General features: G+C 38.2%; 1 protein-coding gene across 3 annotated transcripts in view; it reads left to right on the plus strand.

Moving 5' to 3' along the window:
* clip2 (CAP-GLY domain containing linker protein 2) overlaps positions 1 to 18,964 on the plus strand; it is a 28,006-nt gene extending 9,042 nt beyond the window's left edge. Inside the window, exons 4-17 of one of the 3 annotated variants that reach the window (XM_057321692.1) lie at positions 4,444 to 4,568; positions 6,739 to 6,952; positions 7,159 to 7,356; positions 7,478 to 7,581; positions 9,508 to 9,568; positions 10,176 to 10,280; positions 13,446 to 14,405; positions 15,330 to 15,387; positions 15,683 to 15,766; positions 16,094 to 16,250; positions 17,405 to 17,564; positions 17,917 to 18,105; positions 18,231 to 18,293; positions 18,435 to 18,964. In XM_057321692.1, coding sequence (XP_057177675.1) covers positions 4,444 to 4,568; positions 6,739 to 6,952; positions 7,159 to 7,356; positions 7,478 to 7,581; positions 9,508 to 9,568; positions 10,176 to 10,280; positions 13,446 to 14,405; positions 15,330 to 15,387; positions 15,683 to 15,766; positions 16,094 to 16,250; positions 17,405 to 17,564; positions 17,917 to 18,105; positions 18,231 to 18,293; positions 18,435 to 18,446 — 2,490 coding nt within the window. In that variant the 3' untranslated portion in view covers positions 18,447 to 18,964. Of the gene's footprint in view, positions 1 to 4,443; positions 4,569 to 6,738; positions 6,953 to 7,158; positions 7,357 to 7,477; positions 7,582 to 9,507; positions 9,569 to 10,175; positions 10,281 to 12,099; positions 12,151 to 13,445; positions 14,406 to 15,329; positions 15,388 to 15,682; positions 15,767 to 16,093; positions 16,251 to 17,404; positions 17,565 to 17,916; positions 18,106 to 18,230; positions 18,294 to 18,434 lie in introns of all 3 variants that reach the window. The other 2 variants (XM_057321697.1, XM_057321704.1) reach the window with 2 other exon arrangements.
* Positions 18,965 to 19,209: the final 245 nt, after the last annotated feature.

Consider the following 19,209-nt stretch of genomic DNA (forward strand, 5'->3'; position numbering starts at 1 on the left):
ACAGGCTAGGATTTCAGCTGCATTGGACATATCTGTCCTTCCTTGCTCAATTCCTCACTTTTCATTCCTAACAACAGTATTATATTACCATGACTGTGCTTACTGCATGAAGGACCTTTCAAAGTCATGTGACACATACTTGCTTTTTCTGTGTTATGCTTCAGTATACTACACTATATTATGCTTCAGTGTATGTATAATAATCTAGTACATTATAGCAGTAGTCGTTATAGATGCATAATGGGACCATGGATGCTTTTTTACCGTGAACATTTTTCAAAATATAAAAAAATGTGCATAATACATTTTGTAACTGGTCACCATTTTTGCACAATTTTTAATAACCCTTTCCAGTAATATTTAAAATGTCACCCTCATGTTGTTCAAAACGTGTGTTTTACTCTTTCTTCTATGGAACACAAACAATATTTTGAGAAGTGATTTTGTGTCCATACAATGGAAGCCAATGTGGTCCAATGTTGTTTGGTTGTCAACATTGTTCAAAATATCTTCTTTTGTGTTCTGCAGAAGAAAGAAAGTCATAGGTTTGGAATGACATGAGGGTAGGTGAAAGAATTTTTATTTTTTGGTAAACTATCCTTTGGGCTGTGCCTGATCGTCTCATGTTATTGGGTCATTCTATGTCAAATCAACCAAATTTTGAATATTTGCTATTTAATATTTTGGCTTTTATCCCTACTGATGTTGGTCTTGCGTCTGTAAAAATATTTAAAAAATCCAAAATTTGAGCCAGTGATCTCTGGTTGAGTTGACACAGAATGACCCTATTATTACCCTATGATCTGTGATCTGAGTACTTTTAACCAGGAAACTGCCAAAAAGGTTTTAATCCATAATGAATTTGTCCATCTAAGCACACCAAGAAATGTAGCTTTATTTACAGTATCTGATAAAGAAAGAAAGTCTCAAACCCCATATATATACCCAAACACAGACGTTCCTATCCAAACAAGATTGTCTCGCAGTGGATCGCTGAGTTACCTAAAAATCACTTGCTCTGTAATTTAGGTTTGAATTAAAGGTCTTTCTATTTCTCTCTCATCATCTTTGAGTACATCTTTGCTTAACCGTCTCAGGGTAAACAAGTCAAGCCTGAGTAGGGGTGTTGAGTACGTGTTGCAGTTGTAGCCTTTTGTGTGCTCGTAGTCTTTGCGCTGAATGTGCCTCCGTCAGCTGAGCCGGTCCGTCAGAGGAACAGGAAGGTGGATTAAATCACTGCCAAGTTGAGGCTTATGCTGACTGATGGTGGATCTGCAGTGTTCGAGTGAGAGATATTGAGAGAGTCAGCTTTCTCCTCACCTCTCGTCTCTGCTGGAATCCTTCATTCTGCTACATTCGTAGTTCTTTTAACACCCAGAAGGATAGTTAGTAAATGGAGTTATTGTTTTCAACGACAGCTATTCCTATCTGAATGTGGTAAAGTAAACACTGTATGACCAGATTGTTCCTTCTAGTATGTTTGTCTGATCCACACTAGAGCATAGACTGAAGCTCATCTGCCACGTCAGTCAACCACACAAACACAGACCCGCTCGCTGGCGGCAGGAAGTGATGTGTCTGGCTGAATATATCATCGCTGTCGGGAAACCTTTTTGTGAAGTGCTGACAACATGGAGTCATTATTTAAATATAGAGTTCATATTGTGGTTTTCTTTACGGTGGAAAAAATATGTATTAATTATAATATTACAACGATTCCCCCCCCCCCCTCTATAATAACGATGTCTCTCTAGACATTTCTTCAAGATTTCACCCAGATAGCATGTTGGGTCGTAAAACATGGTGTATGGTTTTAGGGCAGAACCAAGAAATGGTTTTTACCTGGAGAGATCCCTAAATCTCAGATTGTGTCTGTAAACCTTCTGCCCTTGAGAGTCATATTCACTCTGTGGTCCTGTATGTGGCGTTGTACGTAATTTAGCCGTAAAGCTGTGAATTAGGGCTGTCACGATTATTAAATAATCGTCTCATGGCGATTGTTTGGCCTCATCGCGATGGTTTCAGATCATCGCAATCATTGCACATCTCTATAGAAGACACTAGGGGGAGCTATAGTGCATCTGCATATTACATATTTTAGTGTATTTATTGTAACTGAAGCATTGTAATACTTGTAAAATGTACCACCACAACACAATAAAAACTAAAGCATACGCCATAAAAATAACCTGCAGTACAATTTAATATTATTTAAGCTAATCTCAGTGTGAAAACCAGTCTACCAAAATTTCATTAACATAGAAGTCAAATTTTATTGTAGTCTTGTAAGTGAGAAAAAAACAGACTAGAAGCTTTTCTATGACTGATAGCATTGGTGGCTTCACTCCTGATTAATTTACTTAATTTACAAGTATTTGGCGGTTGTATTATTGACAGGTAAAAGCCTAAATCTTAAATATATGATAAACCAATATTTTCCGATGTATTTCCAAGAAATAAAACATATTTTTTTATATTCAGAACAATATGGTCGTTTCAAAGCTGAATAAAAAATGTATGAGAATTAAATGTCAAAGCTCTAAAACAGAAAATTAATCACCATAATCGGCAAAGCACCAAAACAGGCAATTAATCGCCATAATCGGCAAAGCCCTAAAACAGACAATTAATCGGCAAAGCCCTAAAACAGACAATTAATCGTCATAATCGCAATGATTTACTAGACAATTAATCGTCAGCCAAATTTCATAATCGTGACAGCCCTACTGTGAATGTGACCTGCTTGGAAGCAGAGCCTTTGCCATCAGCACTGTTTTCATTGTGACCAGCATGATTGTCCAAGAAGAGTATTTACAGAGAGATATTTATTTGTTTTGCACGCTTAATGCGTGAAATATGTGTAGCTCTGCCATCAGGGCTTACTGAATGAAAAGTGATTCGTGTGTGTGATCTTGTTTTTGTTCCTCCCACTGCTGGCTTGGCTGAATGTAGGCCAGCTCAACCAGCACAACAGTCATTCCCAGTTACTGTATATCTCGGCACCAGCAGAGTTTTGGCATGTTTGTGTCACATTGATTTTCAGCGATGCTGTTGACATGTAGTGGGACTGTTTTTGTCTGCTTTCCTAGATGTTTAACTACATGTGACGTTGTAACCCAAATTACAAAGTAACTGGAACTCTTCTAGAGAGATCTTTTAAATGATGGTGCATCAAGTTTTTGTAGGTTTATGGCTAATAATGTGGTATGCTATCTATTATTATAACAGCATGTGAAACAGTATTTATGTTCCTGACATTGCTTCATTCATCACACAATTATCACAACGGAAAGTGAAGAAAAACACACTGCAACGTGGCATGTAGTGTCCCATTCCATCTGGTTTTACAAAAAATATTAAAAGTACAAAACAAAAGTCGAATGTATTTTTTTAAGTGGAATAATGACACGTGTTAAGATGTGTTTTATTTAAATATTGACACTCGCGGGATTTTAGTCATATTGGTGAAAACGTTATTATTATTAACTTTATTATTTATTTATAATATAACAGAGATTATGGAAAAGTGCATAAAAACAATGCCAGCAAGAATGTAAGCTGTTATCCATTCAGAATATTACGTTTTAATTTATTATCTGTGAAAAGACTATTTAGTTTGTTGTTTGCCCAATTATTTCCAATAAGAGTTTTTGATTTAAACAAGTTTTTGTTTTCTCTTTATTATGACAGGTGGTCTAATAAATTTGTTAAGCAGTAAGCACACTATGCAATATTCTTACCAAAATGTGCAGTGTATAATCGGAGCAAACTGCATGAAACACTATATCCCACAATGCAATGTGCTGACTTCACCTTCCACATGAATTGTCAGCTTAATCAATTCTGTTTCATGTGCATTTTTATTCATAGGTGGTATACAGTGTATACAGCACAGTATTCAGTATGGTAGTATTCCATTCTGAACAAAGTCATAATGCACCTTTTAAATGTAGAAGATATGTCTAAGCAGATATTTCTAAATATTTTAAAAATATTTTATAACCTCTTTAGTCACACCAATCAGGGGCGGACTGGCCATCTGGCGTTCCGGGAGTTTACCCGGTGGGCCGCTAACGTATGGGGCCGGAACGGACGCTTGGGCCGCTTAGACAGATGTATTATAAATGCGAATGCATGCAACGCGAATGCAGAAGACACTTATGCATGCCACCCCCCCGGTCGACAACCCAGACCATGCACACACAACCCCAGCCCCGTTGACAGCCCAGACCATGCACACACACAAATCGCCCCTCTCCCCCCCCCCGTCGACAGCCCAGACCATGCACCCACCCCCATCAACAGAATTGGTGGAGGGCTGTGTGGGCCAAAAAAGCCATGGCCAATTTTTCTTCCCAGTCCAGCCCTGACACCAATAAAGGTTTATCACAGTAAACTATGTTACCACTGTTAACCACTAAAGTTTCTCTGCTCTCTCCTTAGGTTGGCGGCACTAAAACAGGAGTCGTGCGGTACGTGGGGGAGACTGACTTTGCCAAGGGCGAGTGGTGCGGAGTGGAGCTGGACGAGCCATTGGGGAAGAACGATGGAGCTGTAGCTGGAACCAGGTGCATCATTAGTCTTCTACTGACCTGTCCTCTTGTTAACAGTGCCTTTAACACTAATGAGATCAATGGTTTCTGCGTTTTAAACATCACGACTGCAATAAATCTCAATTGTAATGCATGTAAAGTCAGCATATAATCAGAATTAGTTAAGAATTATGCTCCAGGTCTTATCGGGAAAAATGTATTAGTGCATTTCATACCAACAATTCAATTCCTTTGTTTTTTGTAAGTGTTCAGTGATTATTTGCTGAAATTAGGAGTGTCACAATATACCAGTATTGACATGTTATAAATAAGCATAATTATATTCATATTTTATTAATACTACACATATGATAATATAAATAATACAACACAATAATTGTGTAGTGGAAGTCTATTGTTACAGGACCAAGTATTAGAGTACATGTAATAATTTACCCGCAAAGCCTTGTGTTTTCACTTAAGAACAGTGATGGATGAGTATCCAGACAGGAAAAAGAGTATCATGGTTAATTGTTGACATGTGGCTCAATGCTGGATTGGGAAGATCATATGGTTTATTATCTAAAATGAAAATTCAGATGTTCAATTCAGATGCTAAGAAAAGTAACACAATGTTATGTAAGCAATGCTGCAATTTTTATGTTCGACTTGAAGAAGTTAATACTCTGTATACTGTAGGGCTGGGCGATGTATTTACAAAAAAAGATCGATAATCGACTTTAAAATCATCGTGATATCGGTTAATATCAGGTGTGTTTGACTTCATGCAATGTTGCGCAGATGATCGGCGTACTGATGTCATACGCTGATGTCATACGCCGATCAATCTGCGGATATGAACCGGCAGAAAACAGCAGCACATTCAACTGACCGAACAAAACAGCGTTTCCAAAATTCTGTCACTGTGACTGCCAGGGCATATGAACATGAACGTTCACGCTAAAGCCTAGATCGCATGATAATGTTATAACGCCTATTTTCCATTATTAGCGATTATCGTCTGGTATCTGTCTGTTGTAATCGACATCGGGATATTTGCGAGACACCGGCGATATACGATAACATGGTCACATCGCCCAGCCCTAGTATATTGGTATACTCTGTATTAGGGTTGCGCGGTAAACCGGTTCTGGAAATTTACCGGTACATGTTTGATTTCAAACGGTTCAATATCAGAATTTTGCTTGTTTCGGTACTTGAAACGCTGCTGTTCCAGAGTTCACCACTATGCGGCAGTATGCCACAGAACTGACGCAGAACCGGCAACATAGAAGAACAAGATGAATCGCTCTACAAGCACTTTTGCGACCATTTAAACTGAGACACTGAGTGATTTATTACAAATTCGGCTCTTTCTACTTTTGCTGAGAGATCTTTAGATTGTTTTACAGTTTTACGTATATTCTACATGCTACGATGCGTCTGTACAAACCCCATTCAACAGCATACATCGCATATATAACATCAGCTCTGTTCCAGACATCTCAGTGAGCCTACTCATCATCATGAAGTTCTCTTTCACATCTTATATATGTTCTTATACTGTCAAATACACACGCTGTTGTCAAAAACACAAAAGGTTCACATAAGCACAGTCCGTTGTGTTTTAAATGTATATCTGCATCATAAAAAGAATTAGCCTTAAAGTGACAGTAACCTAATAAATCTGTGTCATATATTAAAGAGAAAATTAAACTTTTGTAGCTTTATTTAGAGTCATTGCATATTTATTTAAGACAGTGCAGTGTTTTATTTTTATTGATCATTCAGTTTTCATCAGAAATGCTACTGTTAAATAGACCTACTTAAAACATTTAATTGTTGTTCAAAGTTTTATTGTTCATATTTGTGGGATTATGATGATAAGTCTATATAACCAAAGCATTTTTCAGTAATACAGTGTAAAAGTGTAAAAATAAAATGGTGCTATATAAAATATAAAAATAATATATAAAATATGCATTAAAGCAGTTACAGCAGTTTCATGCAGTCTTCTTAATATTTTTTCAAATAATTTATTTTGGGGCTGGTCATTGATCACCTATGGTACCGATGTGGTACCCATATTACTGGTATTAAATTCTGGTACCGTACCGAAGCCAAAATTTTGGTATCGAGCCAACACTACTCTGTATACTATATTGGCGTAGACTGCATTTCATCTCTCTCGTCTCTGTCTCTCTAGATATTTCCAGTGTCCGCACAAGTTTGGCCTCTTTGCTCCGATCCACAAAGTGATCCGCATTGGCTTCCCATCCACCAGTCCAGCTAAGGCTAAGAAGAGCAAACGTATGGCGATGGGCGTGTCGTCTCTGGCTCACAGCCCCTCCAGCTCCTCCATCAGCTCTGTCAGCTCTGTGGCCTCCAGCGTGGGGGGCAGACCCAGCCGCACGGGCCTGGTGAGAGACAGACAGTCAAATGAAGAAAACTAATGAAGCATCACATCAACATTAGTTTTCCGAGATTTGCTCCTTAAGTGTCGCATTGTTTACGAGCAACCAAACGTTGTTCATGTCTGTGTATGTAGCCTGGCATGTGTTAATGTACTCAAGACCTCATACAATTTTTCAGAGGTTTAAATGTTTTGGTCTTTTCTCATTGGCAGTTGACCGAGACATCGTCGAGGTACGCACGGAAGATCTCGGGGACCACAGCACTGCAGGAGGCCCTGAAGGAGAAACAGCAGCACATAGAGCAGCTCCTGGCTGAGCGAGACCTGGAGAGGGCCGAGGTCGCCAAGGCAACCAGTCACATCTGTGAGGTGGAAAAAGAGCTGGCGGCACTAAAGGCCCGACATCTGCAGGTGTGACTCACATACATAAACACGTTTATTCTGTTACAAACCTTATACACTCTATTTAACACCATATTCTTGGTGCTACTATAGTGTGTGTGACATGTTTTTTTCCCACTGTCTCATGTAGTATGCAACAGAAACGGAAAGCAACCTACAGCAAGTTCGAGCCCTGCTGACAACCACTCAGAAGGACAAAATGGAACTGGCCAATCAGCTTGAAGAAGAGAAAAGGTTATTTTTTACTTTGTACACACAAAAAATGATCACAGAATTACAGGTGTATACAGCAGCGGAAAAAATTAAAAGACCATTTCAAAATTCAAAAACTGTTTTTCTGAATTTACTATTTATAGATACGTGTTTAGGTAAAATTATCATTTTTGTTTCATTCTGTGAACTAATAACAATATTTGTTCCTAATTTTAAATAAAAATATTGTTTCTGTTTGCATTTGTTTGCATTAGTGCTGTCAATCGATTAAAAAAAGAATCTGATTAATCACACATTTTTTCTGTGATTAATCACGATTAATCGCGCATAACATTCATGTTTTTAAATATACTTTGACATTCTAATAATTTCACATTTCATCTCCAAATGAATGTAGAAACAACAGATTTCTTTAACAACATCATTTTATGAATGACATTAGTACTGCAACTGATGTCTCCATTAAATTGGTTATTTTTTCTTTATTTGAACATTAATGATAGCCGTTCTCACTCAAAAAAAAAACGATTTTACGATACTGTTCACTTTATTTGAACAATTAGTTTTGTTTTAACACCATTGTATTAGGTTTTATGTTCAAACACAATTGCATTGTGTTAAACGGACTAAAAACAGTAATGCTTTGGCTTATCTAAATGTTTACATTTTAAATTAACATGTTTCAGTCAAGTAGATCAAAATCATATTTGATGCTTATTCAATTTACTAAAATAAATCAAGTTAACACAACATAAATTAATTTAGTTGTATTAAAGTAGCGTTATTAACTAGGAACAGGATTTCCACTTCCCATCATGCTTTGCACAGGGCTGAATAGGGAGAGTAAAAGTTGCAAGAGTAAAAGATCTTTTATCAAAATGATGAAACAGGGATATTTGTTCATGTTTAAAAGAGTTTCTGGTATGTTAATATTTTTGGGGGGTTACCATTGTGGTAAAGTGTAGAGCATGTGCTTGGGTTGAGGACTTGCTAGCCAGATTTAAAATTGCTTTAATAAAAAAGCAAGTACTTGGGGTATGCCGAAAGTTTAACAAAACCAACTTCTGGCTAACTCCGAACAATAAGAGCTTTATTTAGCATATTTAGTGTGTTAAAAATAACAGCTAATATCTTACCTTAAACTAACTTAATTCAATTATGGACAGTGGTTCCACATAATGGAAACATGTTATCTCTACTTAAATATATATTGTAACACTAGACAAAGGATGACAAAATAAACAGATGCTGTGTTAATTGCGTTAAATATTTTAACGTTCATTTTAACGTTAATATGGAAAAAATTAATCGCATGAGTTAACGCGTTAACATTGACAGCCCTAGTTTGCACAAAATGAAAACTGAAGAAACAGAATAGCAGAATAGATGATCTGCGTTTTTTCAGATCTCAAATACTGCAAAGAAAACAAGTTCATATTCACTTTAAGCGATACAACATTATACATTTGTACATGTATTTAGGAAAGGTTCAGTAATTGTTTTTGTGTGTGATAACCTGGATTTTTATCACAGTTTTCATGTGTCTTGTCATGTCTTTTACATTGCTGTTGGATGACTTCGTCACTCCCGAGGTTTGATTTTCTTCAAATTCAACAGACACTGAACTGGCATGACCACGATACATATTGAAATGCTGATTAAATGAAAAATTGCAATGGTTTCTTAATTTTTTCCGCGGCTGTCTGTTTGAAAATGAATTATTTAATATAAAAAATTGTGGTCCTCATATTGGCAACTATGTTTAGATCAAATACGCCAAATGCTAGTCACTACTAACAATTTTCGTAAACATTCGCAGAAGAAAATTAACGATAGATGTCAATTCAAATTCTAAAACATGCCAAAAAAATTTGCCTCAACTTTATATGATTTCTCCTGTATTTGAGGAATGTTCTGACACCTGGTGGTCATTGTGTGTCACAACAGGAAGGTGGAGGATCTTCAGTTCAGAGTTGAGGAAGAGTCCATTACCAAAGGAGACCTTGAGGTATCTGTCTGTTTTATTAAGCAAAACACTCTGAACAACAACCCCCTCTGGGAATAATGTGTAAAAATGTTTAAAAACATGTCAAGATCAGTCCACATATGGAGTCCATTTTGGGATGAAGCTTTTTTTTAACTGTTTTTGCAATATAATTCAGTATACCCCCATAAATGCTTTTTGATAACATCACATGCCTAAAATAGATAAATGATGAAGTATATCTTTTACTTTTAGTTCTTTTTTCAACTTGTGTTATATATCACTTCGTTTTTTTCTACTCTTGCTTCTGTCGAGCAATCTATAGGCAAGTATACAACCCTACAACAAGCTGCACTTCTATTGACATCTCTTTAAAAATGCTCAATTTGAATGTATGATCAAATACTCTTCATCAGTCTCATCAAAAGATTCTCAGCAGTCACATGGTCAGAATCACTAAGTGCCATTTCCAAACTTTACAACCTGACTGGCACTTCTTGACAGTTTAGTATTACGCTAGATGTATTAGCTGAGACTTGTTTATCTTTTCATCCTGTCTATAAGTGTTTCTCTCTTTCTTTCTGTTTCTTACCTTTTGTCTGTACACCTGCCCCACTGTTTTTCTCTGTAGACTCAGACCAAACTGGAGCATGCTCGTATTCGGCAGCTCGAGCAGAGTCTGCATTTGGAAAAATCCAAAGCAGAGCGGCTCAAGAAAGAATTAGAGGAGAAGATGGTAATTGTGCAGGGAGATCAGATACCCCAGCCTGTAGCCATCTCTCCCTGTCCCATTATTGTCTCTGCTCCCGTGTAGCCTCGTGTCTATGAGCTCCGCTGCTTGCGCTTGATTCGCCCGGCACGGGATCTCCATCATTTGCCTTTACCAGATTTAATATCCACCCAGTGCTCTTGTATGCTCAGTTGACCTGATGTCAGTATTAACACAAAAAGGTATTATTAAAGACGATATTTTGAGGAATATTTTAGTGGTTTTGTGTCCGTAGAATGGAAGTCAATGGGGGCCAATGTCATTTTGGTGACTGCCGTTCTTCAAAATATCTTCTTTTGTGTTCTCAGGTTCTTGGCTCGGATCAAATTGATTAATTCACATTTTTGTATTCATATTGTCGATATAATTGGATTTTTTACGACTCCATTGAGTAATTGCATTGTTGTGAATCCCGAGTGTTGGAGATCCTTGCCTGTCTCTGTGGAACGGCACTGCTCTTGATAGCCAGAAACCGCTTTCAACTTTCATTTGCTGAGTATTTCTTTCATGTGTTCTGTTGCTGCCTGAGAACCTCGGGGGAGTTCAGGATTGCCTTTTCTTCACCTATACAAAGTTTCACACTGGCTGTGAAATAGTTTTTTGATGCCGAAACACCGCCTCTAGCATCTAAAGGGGTTGCGATAGAACTCTCTCCCTGTGTTTTATTCCAGGATAAGTGGTGGCAGCTATGGCATCACTATTATTATTGCTCTAACTTACTGTCCTCTCCATTTTGCAGCTGGTGTACGCACTAGGGGTGTAACGGTACGCGTATTCGTACCAAACCGTCACGGGGAAAATTCCAAAAGAAGTCATCATTCCTATGCCCTACTCCCTTCGAAGGGCAGGGCCCTTGGAGTTTTGACTTTGGAGTGAACAGGGCATTTACGTACCATTATGTAGACGTTTGGAATGCACTTGGCAAAGGAAGCGACGTAATTTCCTCATTATCTTCAGCTGGCATGTTCCCGTGAAAACGAAGCATTGTGTCCGTCAGCAGATGTCGCTGTTTTAATGGCATAACTTAAGCATAAAACCTGTTTGCAAATAAACAATACATTTATATTTTGAAAAGTTTTATATATATTAGTGTTTATATATTATAAAACAGGTTTTATGCTTAAGTTATGCCATTAAAACAGTGACATCTGCTGACGGACACAATGCTTCGTTTTCACGGGAACATGCCAGTTGAAGATAATGAGGAAATTACCTTGCTTCCTTTGCCAAGTGCATTCCAAACATCTACATATTGGCACGCAAATGCCCTGTTTACTCCAAAGTCTAAACTCCAAGGGATCTGCCCTTCGAAAGAGTAGGGCATAGGAATGATGACTATATTTGGAATGTTGCCCGTGACTGTTCGGTACGAACGTACCGTTACACCCCTAGTACACGCATCCGGATCTTTTTACGAGAGCCATTAGCCAACCGTTTAACAACTCCCTAGCAACACCTTAGCGACCATCCAAAACACCCTAGCGACCACTCAGAAGGCTTTAGCAACCACCTAGCTACACCGAAGCAAGCACACAGAACTTCCTAGCAAACACCCAGATCACAGTAAACACCCTTGCAACTTCTATAGCAACGCCTTAATGAACATCCAAAACACCCTAGCGACCACTCAAAAGGCTTTAGCGACCACCTAGCCACACCGAAGCAAGCACACAAAACTCCCTAGCAAACACCCAGATCACAGTAAACACCCTAGCAACTTCCATAGCAACGCCTTAGTGACAACTTTCACACATTCTAATCATCAGGATTTCACATTTATCAACAGGTCAGAGGCAGAATCCAGCCAACCCCCGTGAGGCTGGACAAGAGTATCAAGGTGATATAAAAGGAGTAAACTAAAGATGAACATTAAAACTAGAAATCACTCTGTCGCTTTCCTCTTATGGTTTGTGACTGCGTGTTTAAATTCTCGTAGTGCTACTGTATGATCTCTAATAATACTGTATCTAATGATGCTTTTCTTGGGACTATCAAAATTTTCTATTATGATTTTTCCACAAAAACTAACATTTGCTGTGCTCTGTCAAATGGGAAAGAAGAAATCTTAATATTGTATTCCTATGATCTTTTCTTTAAACATAGTTTGAACTCTAGTAGTGATTGCCTGTGTGTGCGTTTCTTTGGACTTGCTGCCATCTCATGCCTGGCTGCTTCTAGATGGACAGACTGAGGAGGGCATGCTTGATCTGTTATTCTACAGGAATGCTGGTGTAGTCTTAGGTTGCACTGTATCTTCCTTTTTTTGCACCCGCAAGAGCCGTTCAAGAAATGGCCATTTACAGAAATGTTTGCAGGGCAAGAAAAATGCTTTATACGCTTTCACGCCTATAACGCCTTTTGGGTCCAAGTCTCCAGTTCTACGGGCAACTCTTAAGGACATTTTACAGTGCAAACTATATTTGATTGAATATTTGATTAATGGATATACTGATGTAAAAAAGTAAGCTGAATAATAATAATACAAAAAGAGTGATTAGGAATGATGATGGTCATTATTGTGTTACGGTAATGACAGTGAGAGTTTTTTGCTTTTTGCATTACAATATATAAAATGTTTTTTTTATATGAAAATAATGTAAAAATACAAAAAAGAAAATCTTAACATTTCCAGAATAGCCTTTTCTGTTTAGTTTATACAATAAGAATGATTAGAAAAGATGATGGTCATTATTGTGTTACGGAAATGACGGTGAGAGTTTTTTTGCATTACAATACATTAAAAAAAAAAAGTAATAAAAAGAATGTAAAATACAAAAAAGGAAAATGTTAATATTCCCCCGAATAGCATTTTTTTTTAGTAAGAATCACATTTTAGCAGTTTTTTCCCCATAAAAAATGGACAAATTTTGGCCTAAACCGAAATGATCACTAATAAATCATGTGGCCCTAATTTAAAAGTTTATATTGTTATTTAAATCATATTTTCTCATTAGATCTAACAATAAAATGTGCCTTATGTTCAGTTTAAATCTCAAGCTTTAAGTCAAAAGCAGTGGAAGCATTGCGGTAATGACTCAATCCTTTAAGAGTTGCCCCCATATAACACGAACTGGAGGCTTTGGCATATAAACACAGTATGCCAGACTCAACTACCCTCCTTCTGTCCTCCAGCAAACCACAGTCGAGGAGAAGAGTCGTGTTATCCAGCTAGAGGAGGAGTTGGCCGTTCGCAAAACTGAGATCAAGGGGCTACAGGCTCGACTGCAGAGAGGCTCCTCTGGTCCGGTGACAGATGTCTCAGGACCGGGCGTGAGCTCGGAGACTCTGGTCTTGCGGGAACAGCTGCTCTCTGCGGGCCGGGAACACCGCGAAGAGAGCAGCCAGCTGCGCGAGAGGTACGAGGCGTCCCTGAGCAGCAGCCAGAAGGAGGTCGAACGCCTTAAAGCCACCACAGAACGTCAGGGCCAGGAGATCTCCGACCTGAAGCAGAGACTTCAGCAGGCCACACGTGAAAACATTGAGATGATGGACAGCTGGAAAGCCAAGCTCGACACCTTGGTTGGAGACCATCAGCGTGCCCTAGAGGAACTGAAAGCCTCATTAATGGGAGATCGTGGGGCGGCTGAGAGCGCAGGAGGTGAGGGTGAAGTAACCACACTTGAGATGAGAGCGGCCCTAGAGAGCCTAAAGATGGAGCGGCAGCTAGAAGTGGAGAACCTGAAGGCCAAACATGGGATCGAGGCCGCAGTGATGACCAAGGAACGCGAAGACCTACGCGCCCGACTTCAGGAACTCCGAGATCAGCTGGAGGAGAGCGAGGAGAACTGGAAGATCCAGGTGGAAGCTAAGAGCAACCAGCATACTGTGGAACTCAAAGAGGTTTTGGAGAAGCTTCAAAAGGCCGAGGTGAGGATCGGCGAGCTGGATAAGTCCAATGAGCAGCGAGAAAGAGCCAGTCAGCTTTTAAAAGAGGAACTGGAGCTGGCAGAGAAGAAGATGGTGGACTATGAGGCTCTGCAAAAGGCTGAAGCTCAGAGTCGGGCGCAGATCCTCTCTCTTCAGGAGAAGCTGAGGGTCAGTGAGAACCGACTCCAAGCTGTAGAGGCCGATCACACCACCAAGGATGTTAATGTATGTGACAAGTACCCTGTTTTTATGTTTTAAACATTTCCTAGTCAGAAATTCTAAAATAATTATGAGCAGCCCAGAGATCCTAATGGGATGAAGAGGAATGCTGTAAGAATCAAGATACTAGACTTAAAGGGACAGTTCACCCAAAAAATGAAAATTCTGTCTTCATTTACTCACCCACAAAATCTGTATAAATATCTTTGTTCTGATGAATACAGAAAAAGATATTTGGAAAAATGCTTGTAACCAAACAGTTCTTGCCCACCATTGACTACCATAGTAGGAAAAATTGCTTTATAAAAGACTCGTTCTGCCGAACACAAAAGAAGATATTTTGAAGAATGTAGGAAAGCAAACAGTTCTGCGACACTTTTGACTAACATTGTCATTTTTCCTACTATGGTAGTCAGTGGTGGCCAAGAACTGTTTGGTAACAAGCATTCTTCCAAATATCTTTCTCTGTGTTCATCAGAACAAACAAAAATTATACAGATTTGGAACTCGAGGGTGAGTAAATGATGACAGAATTTTTATTTTTGGGTGAACTGTCCATTTAAAGGAATATTTCACCCAAAATCAAATTTACTCTTCCTTATGGCAGATGTCCATGACTTTCTTTCTTCAGCTGAACACAAACTGAGTTATTTTAACCTTAAAAGTACAACCTTATATCCCTATATTTGGGTGAACTATTCCTTTAATAAGCTAATTGACATAATACTAGTAAACTGAAATTTTCTTTTTTCCTGAAGGATCTGGATTTGATACCATGCTATGATTATTTGACGCCAAAACCCTTTAGTGCTGGGCTGCTTTTAAGACAGAAATTTCAAAATCCTGTACAAAACTGAACTAGCGGTCATAAAACCATTTGGACTATTCTGTCTTTTTAATTCATTCATTTAATGTTTTCTCTCCATCCAGATGATAGAAAATAACGACAGCTCTGAAGAGAAGATTAAATTAAAACAGAATATGGAAGGTAGAGTTTACATACAAAATAATGATAATTGATGTTTTGTCTTGTAATTCATGTAATATCACAGTTGTTCATAGTGTGATGGTAAATTTTTAAATTAAAGAAATGTTCAAATGAAATGGTCAATGTTAAACATTTTCTATAACATTCACTGTCATTTTAAATATGTTTTGTAATTCTTTTAGTCTATGAAGTCTATAAAGACAACAAGAGAAGATTCATGTTTTAATAGGTATTCTTTGATATTTCAGAATCCTGTAGAAATCTTCCAAACTAATGACTTTCAATTTTCTTTTAGAAACTCTGGAGAAACTCACAAAAAGGGAAAAAGAAGTATCCACTCTAACAACCCAAGTTGACGCCCTGAAATCCCAAATAGCGGGTAACTAAACATGACAAGATCACTGCCATTGTAGTTTTGTAAAACATTAAAGAAATCAATATATTGGATGTACGCGCCTGGCCTGAAGTTTGGTTATAATATAGGCTAACAATTTGTTTTATATTTAATTTATATTCATACTTAATTGTTTATTATTTCTATTACATTACATGAAAACTGCTCGACAGTTATTGTTTGTTTGCGGATGTCTACTGGAAGTTAAGTTTGGGTCACATAATGTTTGTTTATGTTGTTGCTGCTGAAACCGTCTATAACAGTTGTGATATTTTCGATCTCTTTGCGTTAAACGCTACCTTTTGTGTATAGCCTTGGAGGAGAAGGTTCATCTGGGAGAGAAGAAAGCAGATGGACTCTTAAATGAGAGAGTGCGTTTAGAGACGGATCTGGAGTCCATGACCAAGAAATCCCATGATGCATCTGGCCAGCTGGTGATTATTAGCCAGGAGCTGCTGAAGAAAGAGAGGTATAGAGTAGAGCTCTTTTTGATTTATTACGGGTCCGAGTGAGGTTTTAAACACTCGAGATGGTAATGACAGCACGGGCCATCTGGAAATTGACTTTAGTGCTTATTTATTGTCTTGGTTAATGAAGTACATTCCGGGATCTGCTTTCTTCCTTGTGTACTTCTACTTGAAATGAATACTCCAGATTTCATGTCTGTCATGGACGACCATCATCTGGATTGTCGATACACCAGCATGAAAGCTGAATGTAATTCACTCAAAAGCAATTAGACTTAATGACGGCAATTACGCTGATTAAAGCTCTGGCCTAAATGTCATTTAGCCTTTTCGATCAATGCAACATGCTAACAATGAATGCTTTCCTTCCTGTCAGAGGCTTTAGGCTCTGTCTTGGGAATTCTACATTGGGAACATCTTGCTGTTGCTGAGAAAATAGTGTATTTTGAGAATTTCAGTGTCTTTATTATATTTTAAAGGAATAGTTCACCCAAAAATCAAAATTTTGTATACATTTCTTTGTTATGCTGAACACAAATAAAGATATTTGAATTATTTTGGTTTGGGTCACCGATTTGGGTCACCATTGACTCCCATAATAATCCGAAGACTACTGTGGAAGTCAGTGGTGTCCCAAAACGGCTTAGTTACCAAAAGTTAGCTTAGTTACAAAATATAACATCGTTTTGATTTACTGTATTTAGGATTTTCTGTAACATACTGTAACTCACATACTGTAGTTACATTGCATAATTTTGATTAGTTTACTCTTATTCTAAAATGTGGAAAACACTTTGAGTAAAGAATAAGTGACCCTATAGTTTTGCACGGAAATGGGTAGCACGCCTGATTTTCACTTTTGCGAAACAACCAACCTGGATCACTCTCAATCTGCATCATGCTTGCAGTGTAGATGCAGTGATAAAGTCATTCAGTAAGTCAAAACATACTTCCTATGAATGCTATTGCTACTTTTGTCATTTCTATTGAAATGCCTCATAAAGGACTAATGCCTTTCAATATTTTTCCGCATATGACCTTATCTTCCCCACTGCCTGGGCCAATGTTGCATCGATTATTACGTACAGGATGTACAATGCATTGTAATACAATACAGCTACTTAATTTACTATTTGTGCATGTGAATGTGAATCAGGAGCCTGAATGAGCTGCGGGTGTTGCTGCTGGAATCTCCTCGTCACTCTCCAGGAGTGGATTGGGATCTTAGCCGTGAAGTCCACAGGGCAGAGTGGAGGATGAAGGAGCAGAAACTACAGGACGACATCAAAACCCTGCGGGAGAAACTTTTGCTGCTGGTGAGACACACGAGGACACATTCTGTAGCCATTATAAGCTGTTATGTGACAGATGTTAGCATTCTGGTGTTTCTGGTGACATCTATGATAACGTTTTAGCCTATTTGTCTTTATTAATAGAGGAAGGTAAAGAAAGGTCAGGAAATGATAAGAAACAATCTGGAAACGTCGCTGGATTCATACTCCAATTTTCTACAATATGAGCATCACAGTTCAATGTCTCTTAGCGTGCACATTTACCACTAGGCCATTAACAAAATTTCCTTCACTGAACTAAATTAGCAATAATGGTATTCACTTTTCTTAGCTGACAATCTAAACAGCGTTTATTCATGCAACATCATTATCTCAGGGTCGAGAGAGGATGTCCCCAGACCACCGGAGGTACTCTATGATGGACCCGTCCACTTCAGATACAGAGGTGGCCCGTCTGCGTCAGAGGCTGCTGAACACAGAAGAGGCTTTGAGGAACGCTTTGGAGCACAACCAACACGTGGACCAGCTAGTGCAGGCCATGCGTACCCGTCCAGACAAAAACCAGGTAGAGAGCATGCATGAAACTAATGCTATAAATAAATCCATCTACCAAACATTGATTTTTTTTAAGCTGCTTTTATGACTCTTGTGTCCTGTAAACTACAGTGGAATCTGATTTGTTTTCCACAGGCTCATGCTAGTGCAAATTCAGCAAATGGAATCCATCAAGAAGACACATCCATCGAACAAGAGGTTAATAGTTCTTCATTCAAAAATCATTTATGGAAAACAGCATTAAGTTTTCTTTGACTTAAATATTACATTTAAGAAAGATGTTAAACATGTAAGTGTGCAAATATTGATGTTTCTGCAAAACTCTGTTTCTCGTTTTAGGAAGAACACTGACGAGGGCTAAAGAAATTCTCACGTGTTAGGAAAGAATGGAGGTGAATGGATGAAGAAGCAAATCTGATGCCTAGACCTTTGGACTAATGCTTCACTGGACATCTTATGTTCTTTTTACAGTTAACACCAGAACAACAACTATATCGATGAAGAAACAGAAACTACATTATGAAGAATATCTAATATGATGCGAGATGCTTAAAAAAGCGTACAGGAAGTGGTTTTTAAGGTCACGATACAACTTCTGACACCGACCCTGTAAGCTACCTCCGAGATGGACAGACTCGATCAGGATCCTCAGAAAAACAATATTCTGCTGTAATCCCAGTTGCTTGTAACCGGTTGCTGTTTAGGAAACAATTCTGGCCTCAATTTTTACCTGTTTTATTTATTTGTCATTCATGAATAATCAAAAACTGTTTCCCACTCCCAGCTTTGGCTTTGAAGGACTTGGGCTTGTCATTTTTCATAGATACTGTAGCAAACAAGTTAATAAAAAGACAGGCTCCTGGATTCCATACCTGCCCATATTTGTGTTTTTATTGTCATTTACGAGTACAAATTATACAGTATTCAGCAACCACTCATACATTATAAAGTAATGTATGCATAATACAATATTAGCAGATGGTTCAAACAACCAACCTGTAGTTAAAATCAAATCAACAAAGCGCAAACCGCTTTAATTGAATGTTTTTTCAAACTGATGCATGTTGCCTTTTAGTAAAACTATCATATTTTAGTTCACTTTATGGTAATTCAT

This window comes from Triplophysa rosa, linkage group LG2, assembly GCF_024868665.1.
Source record: "Triplophysa rosa linkage group LG2, Trosa_1v2, whole genome shotgun sequence".
NCBI classification, from domain to species: Eukaryota; Metazoa; Chordata; class Actinopteri; order Cypriniformes; family Nemacheilidae; genus Triplophysa; species Triplophysa rosa.